At 33.2% G+C, this 26,349-nt stretch overlaps 2 protein-coding genes across 2 annotated transcripts in view; one reads left to right on the top strand and one right to left on the bottom strand.

Annotated features, from left to right (window-relative positions):
• Positions 1-26,349, top strand: part of LOC133186382 (uncharacterized) — a 224,008-nt gene extending 197,659 nt beyond the window's left edge. The window contains exon 7 of the mRNA XM_061321638.1: positions 26,328-26,349. The gene's annotated coding sequence lies outside the window, so the exon portion shown is untranslated. The remainder of the gene's footprint in view (positions 1-26,327) is intronic.
• On the bottom strand, positions 18,048-18,992 carry LOC133186276 (uncharacterized). The gene has a single exon (XM_061321498.1). It carries the CDS (start codon positions 18,990-18,992, stop codon positions 18,048-18,050), a length of 945 nt encoding a protein of 314 aa, XP_061177482.1.

The following is a 26,349-nucleotide window of genomic DNA, read 5'->3' as shown; positions in this document are numbered from 1 at the left end:
GGTGGAATGATCAAGAAATCAACTCTCCTAACTTTCAAAGAGTTATCACAGAGAAAACAAATAGAAATGGAAATATATTATATTATACTAAATATTTTATACAAATACATCTAACGGTGAACCTTACGCGTAGTAATTCCACGCATCATGATTTTTTTGTAATATCACCCGTCGTCAAGTAACAGGCATGTATAGCTGCCCCCTTTTTAACTGATAATATAGTATGGAAAAAGTTCAATGACTTAGCGGTCCCCCTCCCCACTTTTTGTTGCAGCAGAGCCAATTAATCCTCCGATGCGAATGTTATTTAAAAGAAAATTCTTGAAAACTATCCCCTTAACCCCCCCCCCCACCTCCACCACCACCACCACCACCACCATCCCCGTGAAACATGGTTTCGAGTTTGGATAATTTTCCTCTTTTGGTCAAAGATTTTCAGGTAAGTTGTCATTTCCCCCCGGCTGTCCCCCAGTTTCAAAATTATGCTACGTGCATAACTTATGGTGACTGTTGCTAAGTTCTATACCATGCTGGGGGCGTGGTTTCATCATTTAGATGGTAATATTGTTTTTTTAACAAATGTAACTCGAATCAAATTCAACTAATTAACCTAATTTACATGAAAAATGATATAAAGAATTATTTCAAGATATCAATTTCCACACTACCTCTAGTTAATATTTTTATCGAAATATCATCATAAAGAGTATAATACATCTTAAATATAAAGGTATAACTATATTTTATATTCGTCTTGGGGAATCTACCTTGGCTATTCTACTTTCAAATATAAAATTCCTTAATTAAACAAAATTAAAATTGTGATATGTACATACAAGACTATACACGCTACACAAACGGTGATACTTGATTAATTCTTTGTTGACAATAAGTTTTAGCCACTGTAAATAGCATGAAAGTTCACAGTCAAAATATTTCTCATCTCTGTATTTCTTTTTCAGTGCTAATTTCCTTTCAAAATGAATATGCAATTCTCCTCTAGAAGCGAACAAAATACTAGTAATCAAAAAACGTATTACAGTCCCTGAATCGTTCTACTTTTCCACTTGAATGGTGATCGAACGCTGAGTAAACGGCGAGCGAACACTAAACGCAACTTGGTGAAGGGTGATTGAACGTACGCAGAAAGCGAATGGAGCGCAAAGTGAACGAAAGATGAACGATTTATTCGGAATTTCCTTGCCTTATACGTATTCCATTGTGTTCTTTTGTCAGGTAAACAGAAAATTGTACATTATATATGTAGTCACAGAAAAATGATCGCCGTGGAACATTGTCACAGATATCGAACTCTGCCAGTTACTATAAAGAAAATTATTCTATAAAATGGACATGGTTATTATTTTTGGCCAATAAAATCATTACATAGCTCGCCTTTCAGAACAGTAGATGGCCTATTTACGAAATGAATTACAAGCACATTTCTGTACAAAGGCGATTCGGTGTGAAATGATAAAAAAGTGTCTTGATCAGAAATATTTTTCATAAGTCTGTGGATGTGTCGCAGAAATTATACATGTAGTCAAATTTACTATTTTCCACGATGATTTTTTCTGCAGATACCTTTGGACACCTCCTCCCCGTGATTTATATTTGAAGATTATGCAAAGAGGCATCTATATTATTTTATTACAGATTCAAATTTTAAGAAATTGATATTTAAATAACATGCTGTAATAGTATAATGAAAATAGACAAATTATATGGCTATGGATTACATGTGATCGCTGAGATTTATATTCAGTCTGTATTTTTTCACGTTATTATAATGGGACTGAAATGTCAAACATCCCAAATTCGCTGCAATACACCTGGCGGGGATGCTGAGATTTCTTATTATTGAATTAAGGATCAGTTAAAAATGTAAATATAGGGAAAAACTGTCTGTTGATTGGAATAGATAACCATACTTGTAAATCCTTTTTATGTTGCATATATCGCCCTCCAAACTGGGATAGAAGTTTTTGGACTAAATTCACATGGTGCATTGACAAAGTAGACGAACTTCAAATATTATTAGTAGGTGACTTGAATGCAGATCTTCTTAAGTTCCACAAACAAACATAATTCGTAAAATTGTTTCAACACACAATCTTTTTAACATTGAACCGACTAGAACTTCACACACGTCGAGCACGCTTCTTGACCCAATTCTTACATCTGCTGACATTCAAATATGCGATTCGGGCACTCCAACAATAGACGCTTCTATTAGTGACTATAGAGCAACTTATATACTTGAGGGAAAAAGAAACGCAGGGTAACATAATATGAGAATTGTTTTTTACTGCTCAACCGACAATTATGAAAATTGGTCAGGGGGATATCTTGGTTACTGTGCATTAAAATCAGTGTTCAAAATTACTCAACCATGACATGTATGACGTCACGTAGGGAAAGTGGTAAAAAGTCGAAAACACGTACATATTGATGACGACATGTTTTTCAAGACATCTTTTCGAACCATTTGCTGCACTTAAGTTATACACATCGTTTTTCGGTATTTACAGACGATGTGCATTTTTTGCAATCATGGTACGGTTGACGGAGTTCCATGGGGTCTGGCTATTGCATTGCCTAAGTAAGGACAAAGGCAACAACAGGTTTCTGTGACGTTTGTTGTGAATTTTTCCACCATGGAACGTCTTATCTGTCGTCAAAGAGGGCGTAGAATGGTTTCCAACCAATCGTGTCGATGACGTTGACGCGTAACAGCGCCACGTCAAGATCTGGCTATTCATCCTGCCACCTGTATAATCACCACCACATTACCCCAAAACTGCTATTATTACAAAAGGCTATGATAGTCGTTACATCCATGCGCGAATTTGGTTACGTTGGTGTCCCTCTCACTCGCGCACGCGTGCGTCGTTTGCCTATTTTTTCGTGCTGCCAGGGTTTGTCGACTTTCTCGCAAACTATCACATTCATCCACTTGACTGGTCTCCGTAAAGTCCATCTTTTCCGTATCGAACATCTTTGGGAGTACGTGGACGATAAGGTTCAAAATGCCCAAGCTGGTCTCAATCAACTTAAGGCTGCCTTGTCGGAAGGGTTGAATAATATCCCTGTTGGAAGGATAAACACACTGAATGGGAGAATCAAGGCTGTAACAGATGCACGAGGGAGACATGTGAGATAATGAGAATTTTCAATTTTCACTTTTGGGGGGTACCGTCATATGAGGTTCAATAACTCATGAATTATTGGAGAAAATCAAATGAGATTTTGGTTACATGTTTATTAAAGATGAAATTTAATGTTAGATAAGAAAACTGAAAAATACGTCTGAAACATATAACCTTACTTCACCTAAAAAGTTTACCATGCGCTTCTTTTTCCTTTCAGTATATTTCGCTTTCTTCCAGTATAAATTATGATCGTTCGTACAAGTTTAAAGTGTGGGCTTATAACAATTCAGATTTCAAAAACTAAACTCTCGAAAATTGTTATTGGATTAAATGCACCAACGAAGCTGAATCTATAGACTTTGCAGCTGAAATTTTTACATTGAAATTCCTTTCCTGTGTTCATGAATGTTCACATGAACAAACTATCACCGTTCCTTCTTCGTGACAAGCCATGGTTTGATTCAGTGTTACGTGAAGCAATAAGAATTAGAAATCGTCTTAGTAATAAAGCACTAAAAACTAAAAAAAGATTCCGATTGGTCCACATATAGAAAGGACCGAAATTTAGTTAACAATATGAAAAAGCATGCAATATCAAATTATTATGACAATATAGAAACCTACTTTGAAGATTCAAGTAATATAACAATAATTTGTATTGGAAGTTGATGAAAGACTCATTTAATATGAAATTATCTTACTAAATATCACCAGTACAAATATTTACTGACCGAGGTTTAAGGCAAGTGGCTTATTCAGACTTTAATAAGATTGAAGCATTAAATTCATTTTTTTCATATATTTCCTCTATTGATGATTCTAATGAAACACTGCCAAACATGTATGTGGTGCATTATGCAATATTATCATTGATGAACAAGAAGTATTAGATAATATATCAATACTTTCCGTAAACAAAGCTATTAATCCTGATTGTACTAGTCATAAAATGTTAAAATTTACTCTTTTTTACTGTTGTTAATCCACGTACTATGTTATTTAGTAAGTCTTTGTCAGAAAAGGTTTTTCTGTCTTTTTGGAAATTAGCTGATGAATTTTATTCCTCTTTTTTAAAAAGGATGGCCCATCTGTGGTTTACAATGTAAAAAATATTCTAATGCAAGAATTAATCTTTTCAATCGCTTGTTCATGCTTGAATTGGACACTATTGATATAAGTCTATTATTATGTGGTGATGTTGATTTGCCTTTACAGATAAATAACAGTATATTTGCTGCTGTTCGTAAATTTATTGAAGAAACATGTAGATTCTCTTACTTGATATGTTATTTAAGGTTAGTCGACACGTTCCTCAAAAATATATAATTTTCCCCAAGAATATGTCATTGAAGTATTGCTACTTAAACAAGTTTCCTCACAAAAAAATTGAGGTACCTTACCAGGCATTTCTGCAAGATACCAGCAGTTTGTGTTTCTTATTGCCTGATGCCACGTGCGTCAGGCAGTATTAGGATTAATTAGTTTTCCATGGTCCGAAACTAAGCAATCATTCTTAATTAACTAGATTTTGTGCAAGCTGATTTGCATCGGAATTTGTTACCTGCATTTAAACAAATACAGATTGCAAAAGAAAGAATCATATTACTGATGCAAAATAATGATGTGTTTAATTCCTCCAGTTTTTTTTTATGCACATGTTTATTCTTTGCGATTATCTCTACGGACATGTCCGTGTAACATTTTGTCTGCATTTCTAAACTACTGGATCAGTCCATTTGTTTCTACGAAAAGGGTGAGCAATCATTTCGCGCCAAATGTCAGAAGTAAATTATCTTGGCGCTTTTTTTTCTATTGAATGGGTTTGATAACCTCTATGGAAATAAATAAAGTTTGTTCTTTTAACCTGATTCTTAAGTTTCAGATATTTTTTATTAACTGCAAATTTTATCTCATTTTTTAAAAGAACACATTGTATATGGGCAGGCAACACTAAAGCAGTGGATGTTACTATTTTGTTTCCCAGTGATCCATTAAATGGACTAGTCCAATCATAAACAAACTCCCTCCACCTAGTAAAGTCATCTCTTCTTGATTCAGTCTGTTTTCCATCATTTCTTTCATTATTACATTTATTAATAATGTACGTTACAAGGTTAGGTTTGTACTCATAGAGGAATGGGCTTCACTCCCGTAAGGTTCTAAGTAAAGAATCGGCAAAATGAAGAAGACATCATGATCAGTACTGGTTTTCATTTCATTAAAAAGCACGTTATTATGGAAGAAACGAGAAAGGTCCTAAAATTGATGGAAAAGAAAAACTAAATTTTAAAACTGTACATGAAGATGTCTTTTAAACTCATTTATGATAGATGTATGTAGACCATCATTGCGTGAGTTGTGTCCGGGAGGGGGGGGGGGGGAGTATTAGTATCATGTTTTGCTCTAGCTATAAAGTGTACAGGCCATTTACTTTGAGTCCTAGAGCAGCATTGAAACATTTTCGTCTCAAACACTTCAAGACAACTTCCCCTGTTAAAACTGTTCATAATTTACTTCGTCGTCGAGAACGACGGAAAACAGACTATTTTTCCCAGAATTCCAGTCTACGCTAGCTCACTTGCAGTTTCATCCGAACATAACTAGTCAGCCCGTTGGCTAACTAATAAATGACCAAATAGTGGCATGTCTTCGATATTCGTTAATGTATAGTATTTGGTTATGACATTTGAGAAAGTCAATTGTACACATACATCTTGTGTAATAAAGTATCTATGTCGCTCCTTGATTACGGAAACGTTTAGCACCTCTCTTGCTTATACGTTCCATAGATATTGATTGATTAGTCAGGCAAGCTTTTTGAAAAGCTATTACTTATATAATCCTATAAGAAATAGCTTGAGTTTGCCAAAATCACAATTTTTGATCTACTTATTTTTAAAAACCTTTTCAAAATAGTTTAGAATTCACAAGAGAATGGCAATTGTCAATAGATTTTGAAACAGTACAAAGAGAAACAATTTAGATATTTGAGGAACGTGTCGTCAGACCTTAATCGCTTTTCACTTAATATATCAATTGTATTATTTTTCCTAATTTGCACGACATACCAGTACTGTATTGTAATACATGTATTAGTACATTAGAGGAACTATTCAGTTCTAAGAACCTGTTTCCAATCCTTTTGATGTTCAATAAAATATGTTCAAAACAATGTTTTGTGAACAGTTAACGATGTTGAAAGCTGAACGCAAAACTGTGAACATTGAGCGCATGATGCTCTCATGGTAAGCAGACGTTGAACACACGGTGAACGAAAGGTGGGCTAACGGAAAAACGGGAAAGCAGAACGTTTCCTAATATATCAATTAAATGTGTTTAGATGGCAGTGTGTGTCAGACGTGCTCAGTTGATCGTGTGTATCAGCGGTGATAAGTTGACTGTGTGTGTGCTAAATGTGTTTAGTTGACTGTGTGTATTATACGTGTTTAGACGACAGTGTGTGTCAGACGTGCTCAGTTAATCGTGTGTATCAATAGTGATTAGTTGACTGTGTGTGTGCTAAATGTGCTAAGTTGAGTGTGTATTATACATGTTTAGATGACAGTGTGTGTCAGACGTGTTCAGTTGACTATGTGCTTTATAGGTGTTCAGGTGATAGTTTATAAACGAAAGTGTTCAATTGGTTGTGTATCAGTTAAGTGTATACTTGGTATGTGAAAAATCAAGGAATAAAATAACCTTTTATATACATATTAGGTCTGACACTAGTATTATGTTTATTGGTGTTGTTTGCAGTGTAAATAAAAACTTGGCCTTTAAAAAAAGTGAAGTTCAAAAAATTTGTAGGAAAAACTTATCAAAATTGTATTTTTAATTTATCAGACTTATGCTTGAATATGCTTGAGTAGTTTGGGATGGCTGCTCTAAACAATATTCTGAAAAGCTTGAAAAAGTACAACTTACCGCCGCTAGAATTGTAACAGGACTTCCTATTTTTGTGTCTAGAGAAGCACTTTATTCTGAAACTGGTTGGGAAGCTTAAAAGATCAGGCGATATATTGCAAAAATGATTACTATATTCAAAATTCACAGGGGAGAGTGCCTGAATATTTGCACAATAGTATTTCCAAAAAGCGTGATCATGTATCCATATACAATACCCGTGGCAAACAAGATTATATAGTTCCGAGATGTAGATTAGAATTATTTAGAAATTCCGTCGTACCTGATTCTGCAAATCAATGGGATTTATTAAAAATAGAGGTCAGAAAAGCCATCTCAATAAATACATTTTGAAGAAAAAAACTTGATAACAAAAAATGAAAAAACCACCATCGTACTTTTCTTTCGGTAAGCGATATACCAATATCATTCATACTAAGCTACAATATTACAGTAGAGTGTTTACTAGAGTATGATCCATATAAACGAAATTATTAATAGTCCATTATGTTCATGTGGAAAACATGAATATGTGTAACATTTCTTTTTTGCATGCAGATGAATAATAGTATATTTCCTGCTGATCATAAATTTATTGACGAAACATGTAGATTATCTAGTTGATATGTTATTCAATTGCTTTTTCACTTGTATCAATTGTATTATTTTTCTTTAATTTGCATGACATAATGTAATACATAAGGAGAGAAAATAGTAAGTTATAAGAACTTGCTTCCAATCCGTTTGATGTACTCAATAAAATATGTTCAAAACAATGCTTTGTAAATCGGTTAACGCGAGCGATTGGTGAACGCTGAACGCAAAACTGTGAACATTGAGCGCATGATGAGCTCATGGTGAGCGGACGTTGAACGCACGGTGAATGAAAGGTGGACAAACGGAAAAATGGGAAAGTAGAACCTTTCCTAATATATCTATATATTTACAATATTTCAAAATATGTTTATTTACAATTCTTGGCTGTGCTAAAATTCAGAATAAGATGAATTAATGGACTTTTCCAAAGTAAATTCCAAAAAAGATTCATTTCTATTGATATTATTGTGCTTCAATTGTCAAGATTAAACGTTTTCCGCTGTAAGTGTTCTCACCATGAGAAACCAAAACACGAGTGGACACTTGTTTGTACGATTCGGTTCATCGGTGATCATGCATGAATTCCGGGATGCGTTAAGGAGGCTGGGGGGTCAACAAATTAACCACAAATTAACCACCAGATTTAACTTAATTTTTTAGATATGATATCTTAAGCTGTTAACTATCATTTGGCAAAGAAAAATTTCAAAAATTTTAGTTTTAAAATTTGATCATTTTCTATATCTTCATATGGAGCTCTTCTTCTAAAGGAGATCAATATAGTCTAAAAATGGCCACAACCCCCAGCCTCTTTAAATCTTGTCCATAAAGAATATTTACATGTATACCTGACTATGTTAACGAGTCAAATCGACTTAATATTTCTATCTTGTTAAATTGTTTTTTCATTTTAAAAAAAAAATCTTGTCCATGAAGAACATTTACATGTATACCTGACTATGTTAACGAGGCAGGTCGACTTAATATTTCTATCTTGCTAGGTTGTTTTTTCTGGAGATGGTATTGTTCATTGTATGTTTAAGATGCTTTTAATTAGTTGACTGTGTGTATCAGATGTGGTTATTTGATTGTGTGTTTGACAGTGTGTTGGAGGTGCACAGTTAACCATGTACAAGTATTTAAGAAGTGAATACTTGGCTGTATGTGTTGAACGTGCTTAGTTAACGGCGTGCATTATATGTGTTTAGATGACAGTGTCTGTCAGACGTGTCCAGTTGATCGTGTGTATCAGTGGTGATAAGTTGACTGTGTGTGTGCTAAATGTGCTTAGTTGACTGTGTGTATTATACGTGTTTAGATGACAGTGTGTGTCAGACGTGCTCAGTTGACTGTGTGCCTTAGAAGTGTTCAGTTGATAGTGTGTAAATGAAAGTGTTCAATTGGTTGTGTATCAGTTTAGTGTTCACTTGGTAAGTGAAAAATCAAGGAATGAAATAAACCTTTTTTGATACATATCAGGTCTGATATAATGTTTAGTTGTTATTTTTAGTTAAAAAATTAACATTTCTGCCTTCTAACTCTATTTTATAAAAAGTGTCCATTTGCATGTGGGAAGTTAAGGTGTTCAGTCGGCACGTCATACACGTATATGTGTGTGTGTGTGTGTGAGGGTGTGTGTGTGTGTGTGTGTATGTATGTATTTTTTTTATTTTCAAACTTACATATTGATGAAAATAATAAATTATTTATGAAATTAATAACATGAACATGTGATTATAAAGATAAAAATTGTATACAGCAAAACAGTTATAAATATTCTATAATAAAGTTATCAGTTGTTATTAAAAATATTTTAACATTGAATGCTTTGTGTTAATGATCATTGTCTTTAAATATTTTTTATGGGGATAAATGGCAGGTACCCTATGTTGAAAATTAAATAGATAAACTCTATTTTTATATTTTTATATGATATAATTTTCTCAGAGCCTAAGAAACATTTTTAATTGGTGTATAAAGGGTCCTTAAAAAGTTCAAGTTAATATTCAATTTATTCTCTGAGACCACTTAATAGTACATGAGGTTCTATGTACAATATATATGAAGACAATTAGCAAGGTCCAAGGACAGACTTGTTCATGTACGATAAATGTAACTGCACAATTAAATTACACGCGCGTATTACATTGAATTCAGCGGTTTACAATAATTCTGATAAAAAAAAGGTCTACTACAATATTTTCAGGAAGATACTTTTTTCCGGCATTCTGAAAAAAAATGATATTTTAGAATACAGATATTCATCTGCTATTTGTTCCTTTACACATAATATAAAGTTTATTATTTAACTTAGATAATTATCTCTCTCATTCTTAATATTTGGAGAGAAACATCAAGACCATTGATAATTCAATTGTGTAGGCTTCTATCATGTCCTTGTAATTTATCCTAAGTGGTCTTTGTATTATACAGTGTATATATGTTCATTACTTTTACCATATCAAATGCAAAAAAGAGAGAGTATTTTATGACAAGTGTGAATGTTTAATTTATTGTTTTTGTTTGAAATTGACAGTATCTTTTGTTGAAATTGCACATTGACATTTCATATATTTGCTTGATGGAAAAAAAAATCATTAATGAATTTTGTAGCATATTTGCTGTTTTTAAGTTGGAACCTCGAAAAATTAATAATTCTTGTTATTCTATACTTCATTTAATATCAGGATCAAACCGTACATTATTCTTATAGAATCAATAATTAGTTTTATAAAATAATTTGATTTTTTTATTTACAAGATCAGAAACACATTATAAAATATTTATTCAGCTCATTTCTTTGATATTTAAAAACAGACCATAGCCTACCTGTAAATATATTTTTTTTTGTTCTCTATTTGCAACCCATTCCCACTTAGCCAACACAGATTTACCTGTATTTTTTCAGAATGTTGGCTAAGTGGCAAGACAGTAGATTTTGGACATCTTGAGTATTGGGGCTCTCCAGGTAAATAACACCAGTACTACATGTACATGTACCCCCCTTTCCACAGGTAACCGTAAGGTAAAATAATTAGGTCTTTAAAGATTCATTAACTAAAATATAATGTTGGTGTAGTATTCTACCTTTAAATGACTACATTACGGATGAACACTGTGAATCTTTCTTTGTTAATGTAGACTCAAAAGTTAATAAAAATGTTTATGTTTCTATTACCTCGTGCAAACAAGAGATCCACTGTTGTTTTGCTTTTAAAATCACCTGGTTGCTATGGGATTCCTCCATATATCTGTTATGCATTTTGGGTAACCCGAGGGAAAATTCAATTAAATCCCTTTTTAAAGCACAAACTTTATTGATATATCCTTTTGAAATTGTGAATATTATGTTTCACTAGCATATTCTGAATTTCTCTTGAAGTAAATGTTTTCTTTTATTCTAGTAATTCACATCGAAAGAAAAATGTGAAATTATTTAAAACGAAAGTAGCAATGCTTTTCATATTGGAGAGAGGCTCCCAGTGGGGATCACCAAAAAGTAAATATATATTGGAAATTGTCAGAAAAAGAATGATAATCAAGTTTAGTTATAACTTCCTTATGATGAAATTATAGCAACAAGAGGCCCATAGGCCTTAACGGTAACATGAGTATAATGAAACCCTGTTAAGGATCCACATAATGATTATCAAATTTAGCAAAATAAATTTGTTAGAGGTATATTTATTGCTCAAAAACAATAGAAATAGCGCAACTGGGGATCAAGAAAGTGGTTAGTGTGGTAATCTGCAACAACTCCTGAAGGTACATCTTTTTTGCCCATGTTTGCCAGTGTTGCTTAAACTGCAATTTGTCACTAGCACCAATCGTATCAATAAAATGGTGTTTCTGCAAATAACTATATAGAACTCAGCCTTAATAATATTTATGGTACAAAAATTTATATCGTTTACAAGTCTATCTGACCGTCAAAAAGTATATACTTATGTAATGATTTAAACCTTTAAAATTCTCATATGAATGACCTATTACACACATAAGTTCCACAGATAAATTATCTTATGTGAATAATCAAAGGGGAAAGCCATCTTTCAAGGTAGGGTAAAAATTCTTAAAAAGGATCGAAAGAAGCCTGACCTATAATCGGAGTCCCTAATCAAAAGATCATGAATTTCACAAATCTGTTATAAAAAAAAACTTTTTCCTAATTACAAATTTGTAGTTCATTAGCATGCTATAGATACCCAGGAGCAGAAAAGAAACTTTTCAAAACAAGAAGCTTATGGGTCACAACGCTCACCTGAGTCACGATGGTCTTGATTTATGAAAACTTTCTCCATCCCTGAGTGTACAACTTGACTCAGTCTGAGCCCAAGCGGATTATGATAAATGAGCTTTGATCCACACACCATAGACATGCTTCAATATGACTAAAATGACACTGCTGTTCGGGAGAAAAGATTTTTTTTAGAATTATTCCTCTTTTCATTCATCATATAACATTTGATACTCAATTTGAGCCCATCCGTAACTCTAGTATCCATGATTTGAAAAAATAAACCTACACGTTTGCATATACATGTAATATGATTTCGTGTGGCCATATTACTCCTGAAATGTTTATTTTTTTTTCTTTTTGTCAAAGATTTGCCCCCTAATATGGCCTACTGTTCTAAATTAATACATTTTCACTATGTGATCAATGAAACACCGCCCCAACACCCCAAACCCACTAAGGGCCATAAATTTCACAATTTAGGTATAGAGGGATATTGCTCATCATAACAATGCACTTAGTTTGCCAGATACCCAAGAGCAGGAAGGATTTTAAAAAAAATTGGTGCATTCACCACTTGTACTAGGCGCGCGCGTCAAAAGGTCAATCTGAGGTCAGGGGTAAAACAATAATGGCGCTGCAGTGTAAACAGTGTTAGAGTGTAAGATGGAAGGTACGTTATCCCCGATAATAAGCCTCGTGAGACATAAAAAATGTTAATATATAATTTAGCCACATTGATTATTACAGAATTCACTTATTTTAGGAAGGAGAGATTCAATAATTAAGGTTTAAGGCAGGAAATACAGAATTATGTCCCGTTTCGAATTTGCTCAATGTTCTTTTTTTCTTTTAAACAAGGGGGTAAAAGCCAATTATATGATATGAAATTTCAATTCGGGATGAATATGAATGTTATTTACAAGTTCTTTTGATAGGGACATGTATTAGTTATATACTGTGAATATTTATGATACTATACCATATACTCTGATACTGTACACGTATAAAAATTTGGAACATCGAATAGAGGTGGAGAGGGGTGTAACTAAAATGATTAAATATAATTATGAAACATAGGCCTAAGCACTGCTCTAGTGCCCCCACCCCTCACACAAATTTAGAAATACACATTGTTTTAAGTCTGGTGATTATTTCATTTAGTCTATATTTGTTCGACTCCTCAATGTTATGTAAAGTAACATGCATGATGTTTAAACATGTATTTTTACACATTCCACAAGTATTTTGCTTCTTAAGTATTTGGAAAGTTTCGGCATGCAATACACCATAGCATGGACAGCGAAGTCAAAAGATTGTAATGCTTCGTATTAATATTGAAGCCATGCAAGTGTAATGTCAAAAGTAAAAATCAAAACTTACACTCACATTGAACAGTTCAACCGAAGTAGGAAGTAGCTGTTGCACTGGCTCTTCCTTTCTTGGTAACTTACCCAAAGGATAATACAGGGATTTTGAAATACAAATCACATTTGTAGACAAGGCAGAGAGTTTTTAAAAAGGTAAATATATAAGCATTGAATCATAATTTTGTTGAAAGATGTAGACTCATAACTGCAACTGCAAACAAATTTTCATAACTACTTCTTCTTCATATACTGTGCAAGCCCTTGTGGGCATCATCACACTCGATTCTGAGAGTTAGGAAAATTTTTTCCACGCACCATTTCAGTTATGAGACTACATCTTTCAAAAATTTTAATTCCGTGTGTAAATATATTTTTTCCAGATTTCTGCAATCAACTTAACTTGCTGTGATAGATTTCATCAATATGTCATCAACAAATACATGTACTGTAACAACAGTAAAATTGGAATCATTGAAAATATACAATGATGTGAAGGAACTAAAAATTAAAGAACTCAATAAGATTTTAAGGGAGAATGGTGTTAATATTAAATCCCTCTCAGTTGAATCAAAAAGATTAAAACTATGCAGTATTTTAAAAATTCCCATACAAGGAAATGATGCAAGTTTTGATATTGTTAGCATAATAAATAATGCCAAGTCTGGATGGACTAAAGATATTAGACAAATACCCTCTGTTACAATAGAAAAAGTTAAAAAGTATTTAATACTCAGTGAACAGGGTGACATTGAACAAACAGAGGATGCATGCCTTCATGAAAAGTTCACAGACACCTTGTTGTTGAGATATAAAACTTCCAGAAGCTATGACTTGTGGGCCTCCGGAAATATCCATTCCTTTGAGTACAATTCTTTGAAAGAACAAAGCAGTGTGTGTTTGTTAAGGTGCAAGTCTAATGCCTCGTGGACAACTGGTAAGGTTTATGAAACAAGTGTCGTGCTAGACAAAATGAGTGGAGATCCAGTCGGTGCATACTGTCTCTGTGTTGGAGGGTAAGATGCATGGTCTAGAGAATTGAAAGTTAATTTATATATATATATATATATATATATATATATATATATATATATATATATATATATATATATATATATATATATATATATATATATATATATATATATATATATACATTTGCTGTGTTTTTCTACTTAGCCAACTGTGAAACTGATTTGAAAGTCATTTTGTGTAAACTCACGCGTAGAAATATACACGGTGAAACTCGCACTAAATTGACGTCACAATGAGGCTACAGAGACGTTAATAAAAATGTAACGATATAGGGCAGCAAGAAATTCAAATATTGAGTATATTATTGGTGCTTTTAAATTTGTAAAATTTAAATATAAGGACACAGACTTGCATGGAGACATATTTTTGATAAGCATTTATGCTTACGTGACAAGTCTGTGTGATTTACACACCAGTAACTCACACAAAACTTAAAAACATTCCTTAAATAAACTTATATAATATATATATTGAAATAGGTTTAAATCATTGAAATACCTTTTTAGATATCCTCGGTAAATATCTAGATACATTGTATTATATCTTAAAATTTCAAGAATATTAAAGAACTGTCTATTTATCTCTCTCTCTCTCTCTTTCTCTCTCTCTCTCTCCCTCTATATATATATATATATATGTATATATTTGTGTGTGTATCCAGTTGCCAGAAAGCTCAGTTGGTAGAGCACCTGACTGGAGATTCAGGGGGTCGAGATTTTAATGCTGGTCAGGTAAAAAAAAAAAGTCACATTTTTCTCCTTTCCTGTTACATAACTTATATTAATGAATGCATTTTCAGTGCTGCGGCAGCTTGCAGTCACACAGCTGGAATGCTGTTTGGAGTATCTGAGTTCATATCCCATGGGTTTCAAGAATTACCTGATGGCCCAGCAACAACAGAAAAATTGGCATACTGGATTAATCCAAGGGGTAAATAAATAACATAGATTACCTGGACCATTATTGTTAATTTTTGTTGATATGTTTTAATTCATTATTTTCTTTTTCATTTTAAATGTTAACCAACAGTTAGTTTTTTCAGCTGTGCTGAAATAACCAGACAACTTGTTTGAAAACATCATGGCTGTGCCATTTGAAGCAATCAGCAGGTCTGATAGCATGCAATATAATGGTATCAGTGTTTTGTCAATTCTTTGATTTATTTGTTTTGACATCATACTGCTGCTGTTTATTTGCTCAATTTCAATATTGTGAAAGGTATCAAATCCATTGTATGATTTGAATATTTATGTGAAATAGCAAAGGTAAGTACACTTTAAATATGGGCCTGATTAAATATGTATGTTGTGAGAAAATTATCAACATATAGATATTTGTACTCAACAACACATGAAAAGCATGCTGGTTCATGTTTTTTAAATGAGTTTATATCTATTTTATCATAAACTTAAAAAGATATGTAATAGAAACGCATGCATTTATAAGTAGTGATCACTTATTTGAGATTTACAGTATATAAGCACTCCTGGATAAAGTATGTGAGTTTTTTAACTTGATTATTCTGCCTTTTCAGGATCATCATCCAAACCAAAACCATTTCATGACTTTGTGATTCACAAGAAGAAATTCAACAAGGCACCTAGAAAGAAGAAAATAAGAGCTTTTGAGCATGATCCTCGACATCCCAATGACACGAAAGTACATTTCCAAGATTACCTACAATTGTTTTCTTCTTTAAGAGAGTGTAAACCAAATGCTCCAATTAACAAGTTATACCAACCCTCTAAATTTAGACCCCCAGAAGACAGTTTTTTTTTACAAAGAACACTCAGTTCAGTCTCTTCCAGATATGTACATTGTGACAGAATTCAGTGATCCCATGGTTCCATCAAGAGAGGAAATAGCCACTGAAATGGATAATTTACCGGAACAACCATCACTACCTGGTACGGCCCTACACTTGAGTAAAAATACAGATAGCTTGAAAAATTTAACTGAACTTGTAAAGCGAACGCCAGAGGAAATCTGTGCCATTGAAGAAAGCACTAAAGGTCAGGCAAAAAATGTTTTGTGGCATGACTACAGAAAAGGTATCATTACAGCCTCAAATGCTCACAATGTGAAAACTGCCATGGTAAGTCTAAAAGCTGGAAAAACTCCAAATGTCAGCAGCCTACTCAAAACACTGTTGGGAAAATCATTCAAAGGAAACAAAGCTACTGAGTATGGCAACAAATTTGAACCAGAAGCACTGCGAAAATTTGAGGAAGACATGAAAAAGTGTCATGTAAACACAAAAGTGAGAGAATCAGGATTATATCTCTTATCGAAATTAAATGTCCGTTTACATTGGCAGCAAGTAATCCCAAACATGACTTTGACAAAACTCTCTTTCTGAAAAGAGTGGGTGAAAAGATTACTCTTAACAGAAACCATAAGTATTACACTCAAGTTCAGGTACAGATGGGTGTGACTAATATCCAGAAAACCCACTTCATTGTATGGTCACCTGTTGAATATATACATGAAGTCATTGAATTTGACCAAATGCACTGGAATAGTGTATTTGAAAATATTTCTCTCTTTTTTGAGAAATTTCTAGGCCCATACCTTATCAAATTGAATGCTTGTCCGAATGAGTCAGAGTCAGCTGCTGTCTCAGACTTGTATGTCAAATGTGGGCAATGTTTAAGATCTTTAGGGGAGGAAAAGGATACAAGCATTTTATGTGAGTGTAATTGTGGATGTAGAAAATGGTATCATTGGTCATGTGTGTACTATGATCCAACTGAGTATGAAGATCTAGATTGTCTCTGGTATTGTCCCACTTGTGTAAGAAATTGTGACATAATATTTTAAAGGTCAGACGTTAATTCACAGGCTCCTTGAAAATCAATCATAATTAAGGGGTCCAAACTGAAATTTTCTTGGTTCCTGAAGTTCTGAATTATGAAAATCTCATCAAACCTCATTAATTCCAAAAAATAGGTGTTATGGTTCTACAATTATTTATATATAAGTGAAGAAGTCCAAATTTCTTCATATTTCTTAATTATAGTGAATCCAACTTCAAGCATATATTAGTACATGGAATGAGGCAGTCTCATTGTTAATGATTTAAAACAAGTTTTTAATAATATGTATTTGATAATTTGAATAAATACAAAACAAAAATGTACATGTAATTCATTCATTTTCATAAAATTAATATATAATTGAAATTAAAACAATATGCCACACAATTAGAACTTGATGGTGTGTATATTTAGCAGAAATTTTCAATTCTATCTTTTTGTATGTGACAATGACAGTTGTTATTTTATCATTAATAAAACAAGTTGTGACAAAATGATGTTAATTAACAAAAAATGCTTTACTCAATTTGGAAATACAGAGAGGATATTCAATGTTTTGTAGTTGGATATGGAATTTATTTCCTGAGTGGGACAGGATAGTTTGATATTTCCATGAGGTGCGAAGCACGAGTGAATACCATATATATATATATATATATATATATATATATATATATATATATATATATATATATATATATAGGATAGCACTTTTCTGTAAATTACACAATTTAAATTGTGTTTCAAAGATATAAAAAAAATTAAAACAATAACCGATTTATTTACTAACTCCACAAAAATTATAGAGATCTTAATTATAGAAACATGAGGTTATCTGAGTTGAAAATCATAGAAATTTTAATGCATTACATATATCATGTATTTCTACACTCAATTTCATATCAGTTTTATTTTTAGTTCAGATACACCATATATACCCTTATTCATCTGACTTCAAATAGGGATTCTGAAAATTCACAAGGTAGGCACAGGTTTTGAATATTTGCTCATAAACATCTACTTGCGATAGGTTAAGTTCTTGTCTTAGGATGTTGAAATACTTTATCCTACGCATACATCGTTCTACATGAACCCGTGCTCTGGAGATTACCTTCGACTTTGATAGTTCATTTGCAGTAAATTGTTGTCTGCTTGCACCCTTGAAAGTAGGAATTACTAATTTAACACCACAAGGTAGATCCTCTTCGATCGTAAAGCCCCTGTCCACCATGACTTTTTGTCCTGGTATAAGAGAGTCCAGAAGGTCCAGGCTTTCTTGTGTGATCTGTTTGTCTGATGACTTCCCAGGGTAAGCTTTTGAGATATACGTAACAGCCCCTGAAGGATGGATTCCAACTAGAAATTTTATTGTGGAGTGGTGTTTATAATTGCTGTGAGTCTGTTTATAATACTCCACACTGGAAGGTGTTTCACTGAACAGTTCTGTACAGTCCAAAATTACTCTCAAGTTTGAAAATGGTTTGAAGCAACTTGCAAGTCCAACATCTTCTTCTGGCTCTGCATTTTTACATAAAAGTTCCAGTTCCACAGATAAGAGGTTGATCCAGGTTGTGAAATTTCTGGAGAACTGACTGGAGCTCACACCAAAACGAAGACTGTATTCTTCAAGTAAGTGTCCTGTTTGTAAACGATACAATACACTGAAGAATTCCTCTCGCAGACTGAGTTGTCTAGTGACACCAGGCTTTCTCTTCACACCGTAGCCATCCAGATTAAATGGTTGGACAAATGTTGTTCTTTCACCATGGAAGTACTGCATAGATGAAGCTTTTGGTTGTAGATATGTAAATAATGAGTTGAAAACATCAAGATCCAAGCCCGTGTAAAAGTTAAATAACTGCTTATTTTGCTGTATGACTTCCATATTGAAGATCTAATTTTTTGAACACATTTCTTGGTAAATTTTTGAGTCTCTTTGAACAGACTTGAAAAAATCACAGAAATCTGGGTCATTTGAAGTTAAATCACCAAAATGCTGGAAACTCTGCTTGTCAGAAAGTGTTCCTAAATAATCATGGCCATTTATCTCTGGTGCCTGTTAAATTAATAGAGTCAGTTATTAATCCTACATGCTACCTAGAAAATAACTCAAAAATATTTATGGTTACAGTAGTAAACAAAATGATACAAATTAATATATTCTGTCATTTCTGTGCATATTCTATTTAAATGTAGTCTAGCTGTTATTTCAAAAATATAAATTTTAAGATTAGAAAAAAGTATATACTTTAACAGTGGTAGATGACTCTTGGACAGATTCATGCTGATTAATAGCTGTCTCTGATGCAGTGTTGACCGAAACTGAAAATATGCAAAGCATTTAATTTCTAATTCCCTGGAGTATATGTAGTATCTTTTATCGTTGGCTCCTTAAATAATAAGTGATCTGAAAATGTGATAATAAGTATCTTTTAACTCACTCTTATTGCTGAATATACAAAACTGATTATACCTGTACTTTCAGAAAAGGAAGATGCAGTTGCTGATACTAGCTTATCGTGTGATCTAATATGTCTATTTGGGGGCCTTCTCTTGGGCATTTCCTAATATAGAAAAAAAAAAGAATTAATAAAATAAAACAAACTTAGATTTAAATATTTAATTATTTTAAAGGTTTTAAGAATAATTGCATCACGGTGAGCTGCACTGATCAATAAAAAACCATGCAGTGTATCAGTTCAGAAACACTAATGATTTATTCAGTTTTTAATTAATATGAGAACTGTAGCACCACCTATGCCATTGGCTATGGCTTTATAAAAAATACATATAATACAGTTTTCATGGGTTATTCTTTAAATGCATGTGACTATAATTTTGTATACAGTGTATAGAAGTGCTAGATAAAGTTTATAAATCATGCATAGTTCTATATAATGTTTATGTTCCTTGATTTTACATGTATCGTGGAGGGTCCTAAATCAGTTGGGTACCTAATTTGGTGACATCTCCTTTTAAGCTGGTGATTTTTATTATTCGAAAATAATAATTATTATTCTAAATCTTTTGTTTGTTTGGTGCTGAACTTATGAAGGTAGAAACCTTTGAAAAGCATCATGCCACTGATTTAGGTACCTCATCTGTTTGAACGTGCCCAAAACAGAATGTCAAACATTTGGAGAAAAAATATCTATTCGTTAGTATTTTATTAAAATTTTGGCAATATTTGGATAAATTATAGGAACCTTTATAGCAAAACTGCATTAATTCCCTATTCAATTGTACTCGTTTGGGAAATTTTGTAAATTGAATACTTATTACCACCGAAATAGGTTCCTCGGGGATATATAAAACAATACACATATATTTAACATCTTGGTTCTATACGTAAATATATACATGTACGTTACACGTTCTTGCCTTGTGTGAAAATAGTGTAGGAATCTTGTTCTTGTTTCCCGGTTTTCTAGATTTGGGATCTGGACATTGGCCGGTCTCAAAATGACAGCTACAAAGTTTTTGATATTCAGACGGCGTCCATTTCATTCTCTTTCCACTTTGGAACACCACCCCACGTTTGCAAGCGTTTGTCCACCTCTGAAAATAATCTGGGTCTTCTGGAAATGTGAAAAATATGCAAGTTGCCCCATAGGCCCGATGATGGTTGCAACCGTAGGCGACACAAAAGTCGTTTTTACCGATTTTGATATACATTTACGTGTAAACAGTCTCTAATGACGCTTTACCCCTGACCTCACTTGACCCCAATATCCGCCGCAATGCATTATCGGAATGTACAAGTCGAGAATTTTTACTATTTGATCAATAGAGTCTGTCCTGGTAAAAGATCCTCCGTTCCTTGGGCGATGAATTGTGCCATTTTGATAAAGGCGCCCTTGCTTATTACAGGAACAGAGAAGATTTCCTTTGACTTCCCCACAAAATTAGAACCCTTGACAAAGGAGTTTTCAGGTTTACAAATAGAGTAGGGATACCTTTGCTCATCATAACGATGCACCTAATGAAGTTACCGGACTTACGCAGGTTTAAAAAGAATTTCTGCCTTTTTTACTTTATGATCAATAGAGCCCCAACTTAGCACATGTACAAGAAATCCTGACCCAGAGGCCATAGATTTCACAATTTAGGGAGAAGCAGCCTTGCTCATCATAAGCATCTTCTTACATTGTCTGCAAAATATACACGGGGTAGGTTTCTTAAAGATTTAAAAAATACGCATTTTCACTCTATGCCCAGTAGAGCCCCGTCCTAGCATCAGAACCCCTTACCCTGAGAGGCATGATTTTTATAATTTTGATAGAGAGTTTAATGCTTATTGTAATCATGTAAACAGTTTGACTGCTTGATGTCCAAGAGTAAAGAAGAGTTTTTAAGATTGGCTTTTTATGATTTTTATGGCCTTACCCCTCAGGCCAAAGTGGGACCAGGGCCAAAAAGTTTAAAATTTTTATCCCTTTTTGTCTGTACTTGCTATATACTAAATTTTAGTCGCCTGCGTGGCGCAGTGGTTAGAGCGTTCGCTCTAGAGTCGCGGAGTAAGGAGTTGATCCTTACGTCGCGGGTTCGAATCCCACTGTGGGACATGGAGGCCGGTCCTTCGGATGAGACCGTATAAACCGAGGTCCCGTGTCGCAGTAGGTGTTGGCACGAAAAAGATCCCTCACTGCTCAATGACCCTGAGTGCCGAGTATAGGTCAAAATTTGTAGCTCTCCACCGGCAAGTGGTGGCGTCTCCATACGAGTTAAAATTTCTCGAGGCGGACGTTAAAACAATAAACAAACAAACAAACTAAATTTTATTTGAAATAAGTTAAGCATTTTATTTGAAGCTGGTGAAATTGTATGAAAGTTTACGACTACAAACGAAGCAAAGACATAGAGCAATAAATTACCGAATGCTGGTGGTAATCTAATAATCTAAATATTTGTTTATTACCAAAACAATATCAAATAACCAAATAGTTTTAACTTACAATAAAAACAAAGAAGAAAAAAATCATCACCATTTATCAGTCTATGTTATAGCATTACAAATGGGAATTTCAGGCTCAGACAAACTTGAGATTGTCCAGTAAATTTACGTGCTGAGTTTATCAACCTTATCTATATATATTCTACAGCAATGATTAGAAATGGAATTAAGATCTTATAATTACGTCAGTAATGATATTGTAAGCTACCAAAGGGGTGGCTAGTATTTCTGAATCCTCAGCATGTATACAGGTCATTGCTTCATCATCTAAATAAATCATCTATTTACCAGGATGCACAAATTTAATTTGTTCTCACGTAAAATAGACCAGGCTCCTCTCTCTGTAGATACTTGGTGGAATAATACTTAAGATGATGATCAGTCATACTTATCATTTATTGTACGTACAGCATCTCATTATCATAACAATATAGGCAATACTCATATAACAACATAAGAAAACATACCGGTAGCTGATTCTTCAGAAACACAACTTTAGGTCGTCCAGTGTGGTAGGAGATTTCTAACTAGGCTAATTACGTGTAATTTACATTATAAGTATCTCACCGTCTTTCCTTTCTTCTTTATCTTTTTAAATGTTGCCGCCGTACAACTAGCTGAAATCTGTCGTAACGTAGTACGCGCTTGCTTATATAACCTCCCATCCCCTGTCACATGACTCAAATTATCCAATGAAAATATGCCGTACGAACTATCAACCAATCAACAGCTTTCATACACTTTATTTTTGTGAGATAGTATTTATAAACAATCTCACTGTTCATTATCTTCACCATTTTTATGTTTTTGGTTTTTGTTCCAGTTTGTTCTAAAGTAATTTTTAATGATAAAAATATATGCAAGAATAAAATGTTTGCTAACAGTAGGCCTCACGTAATAATTATTCATGATCGTGCAGTTAATATTGTGCTGAAAAATAAGCTCAACTTCGATAATATTTACAGATTCTGTAACAAAAAAAGTTTTTAAAAAGTTTCTTTAGGAAGGCATTGATATTCTCCTTATAAAAGTTACATAAAGTATCTTTTTTCCAGATATGCATCTTCCAAGGTTGTTTCCAATTACTAATCTTTAAATAAAGAAAATCAATTATTACTCAAAATCTTATGTTTGTGAGGTTGTAAACCACAATATTCTGTCTACAAATAATGTTGATAACAACAGAATTTACATGTTATCCAGGAAGGTCAAATAAAAATGATTATAAATAAGTTAAACAAAAAAAAATGTAAAAATACTTTTAAAAGGTATTGCACATTGATTATTATTATGATAAAATGACAAATAAATTTAAATAATGTAAATAATTAGCACGTCAATTTTATGAGCCAATGACTTTCTTTGTGACATACATATTCATAGTGTAATTATGGCAACAAGAATATAGCTTACCCACCATCAGTATACTGTAGATTCCTAAATATACGCGTGGAATTATTTATTGTGTAGTTTCGTGAGAAGCACCACTAGCGTAATAAAATTACTCGCTTTTATTTTTATGGTGCTGAAATCCATGTAAAATCTCTTTTTTTTTTTGAGTGTTACTGAGAAAACTTACGAGATTTGTTTGATAAATTCGTAGACAAGTTTCACTATTTTTCCATCTTTGTGTACAGATATTTATTTTTTATGTTATTGTATTAGGTAAGAAAAAATGCATAAAAATTGCAAAATTAAAAGAAATACATCACCAAATATATAAACGCCAAACAAATTTATGAAGTATAGCATCGATAAGCGGCACAGTAAAATCACTTTCAATAACGTCTAGGTTGATGTCAATTATTTTTTGCTCTTTTCAAAGTACACATCTAGGTAAATACATTCCTGATGTTTTAACCTTTTTTTCGTATACGGAGTACAGGTGACACCTGCTTTTATCTCTAGTTTTAACAGCGCATACTCTTTCCATGCTGATGTTTTCTTGTAAAAATCAATTGAACAGTTAAAATTGAGCAATTTACTGACTATAAGTCTTTTATTGTTATGCTTTCATCATTTACTGCGTCGCTTATGACGCCAATACGGTAGCGCCAATTTCCTGATGTCTTTCATCATCTTCTACGGATTCTCTTCCTTCCCTAAATCATTAATGTCACTTGTAATCTACAGCCAGGGAAACATGAAAGGCGTCCCCAGCCATCTCCATCATTTGGATAGGTTCTTGTAGTGTCTTCCCTAGGTAGAAACAGATTTTGATAGAAGCCCGTTGTTCCCGACGTTGTATTGTTAATATTCTGTTTAGTCATTTTGATATGGCTTTTAGAATCACCTGTTTCTGTATAACCAAGTGTCCGAACGACTTCAAATTTGAAAATATGACATCGTTTCGTAATTTAAGATAATACCTGATTGGCGATATATTTAGCGCCCTAATAAAAAATCTATTGCCTATCAATTTGAGTATTTAAATTTTAAAGTAGTGCATGTTACCTACTGCGACGCAATGAGTCATAACATAGAATTAAATGATATTTTATTTGGTTTTTTATTTCAATCATTTCATTCATATTGTAAATATTGATTACAGTTTTCCTTAAGATTTCATTGATAGAATACTGAAAGGGTACTATTACGCAATCTAAATATATGGCGATCGTCTACGAATTTATCGAACAACCCTCGTATTTACAGTACGTAATGACATACTGATATCTGTAGTTTCTTAACGCAAATAAGATCTCACAAACTTTGAAACCCTTTCTAAGCCCTAGCTGTCCCTAAACTAAAATTTTTGTTTTCTAATTTTGGTTTGATACGGTTCCAGAACTTTGAATTCTCTGTTATCTTGTAGTAAGTTATAATCAGAATATTTACTGTGGCATCACATTGAACTGATACTAAGAGTATGTTTACATCACAAAAAGGTACTTTTTCATCAAGTACTCTTTGGAGAGAGAGTTTTAGAGATAATATTTTCTATGCATTCTACATAGTATCTTCTTTTTTAATGTGTACTGGTTCAGTGTTTAACATTCTCAAACTTTTATTTCGTATCTGAATCAGCCCTTTTAAACAATTTACTTACTAGCAGAGGCTAATAGAAAGTTCCCCAAGTCTCTCTGTGATGCCTTTGATGAAGCCATACGGATTTCTTAGGACATCGAGACAAAAATATTACCACATAGATCTGACGCAAGATCTGCTGGCGGTAGTGAGAGAAGGCCTGGGTCTGCATTTATTGGGAAGAGAGGAGAACACCTCGTCTCTCAAAGAAACTCAGTCTGTCAATATGATAGGAAATTATAGAATACAGGAATTATATTTAATTTAAATCCCCAGACCTTCGATAAAATGGAAAGGACTCAGGATTCCTAGGTATTCTGAAAATCCAGTGAGTGAATACGATGACTATTATAGAAATCAAAATTTTTCAAATAGCAATCATTGTATGAATTTGGAAAATAATTTACAAATCTTTTGTCTCATTGAAGAAAGTATAATGGACACCACAGTACTATAAAGTTAAAAATGCTAAAATTTACACTATAGTTTTCAAGATCTACTTAACCAACTATTATTTTAAACTTCTTCAACTCTGGACTGGTCTGTTTGAAACTTTGCTATCTATAAATATTAATTTTCTAGAATGATAAAACATTCTGCATAAATGTCATAAATGGTTCATGGCAAAAAAAAGAAAAAAAAAAAAGAAAAAGAAAAAAATCCTTGGCTCGTAAAGAGTATCTGGAAACTTGCATATAGTGCAAATAAAAGCTGAAAATATATAGGGTCATTATCTGTTGTTGTTTTTTTTTTTCAAGTGATAACTATTATATTTTTCTTGAGTTCAATCTTCTTGACCTCTGTGAAGGTCGCTCCAGTTGAAAAGCGGAGAAATCCTTTGATGTCAGATGCAACACTTGGCTGGATCTTGAATTAGAGGGGGGGGGGGGGGTTCCCCGCAGAGAAAAACCCACATGGACCTATCAGCATAATGTTGCAATAAGAAACTTAGCAATAATCAAAATTAAACTCCTATATTATTCTTATCAATATAATATGCTCAAAAGCCCGTTTAAACAAAACAAATTGAGAGCAAAGCAATCACGGTCCTATGAAAATATCAGAAATAGGATCAGGTGCCACGGAGAAGGAATCATCCTCTCTCGACTAGTCACAATTGCTTTGAGCCCTTTGTCTTGATAATGAGTCATACAAGAGGCCCAAGAAAAATCAAATCTGACATTGGCTTATTTATTTCAGTTAGGCTTTGTCAAAAGTGTTAAAGATGGCAATGAAAAGGCTCAAATAGTTAATGAATGGT

Source organism: Saccostrea echinata, unplaced genomic scaffold (assembly GCF_033153115.1).
Source record: "Saccostrea echinata isolate AGI-Se365-2 ecotype Australia unplaced genomic scaffold, CSIRO_AGI_Sech_v1 ptg000013l, whole genome shotgun sequence".
Classification (NCBI taxonomy): Eukaryota; Metazoa; Mollusca; class Bivalvia; order Ostreida; family Ostreidae; genus Saccostrea; species Saccostrea echinata.
Note: the sequence above shows the minus strand (reverse complement) of the source record. Positions and strands in the feature narration are given on the sequence as shown.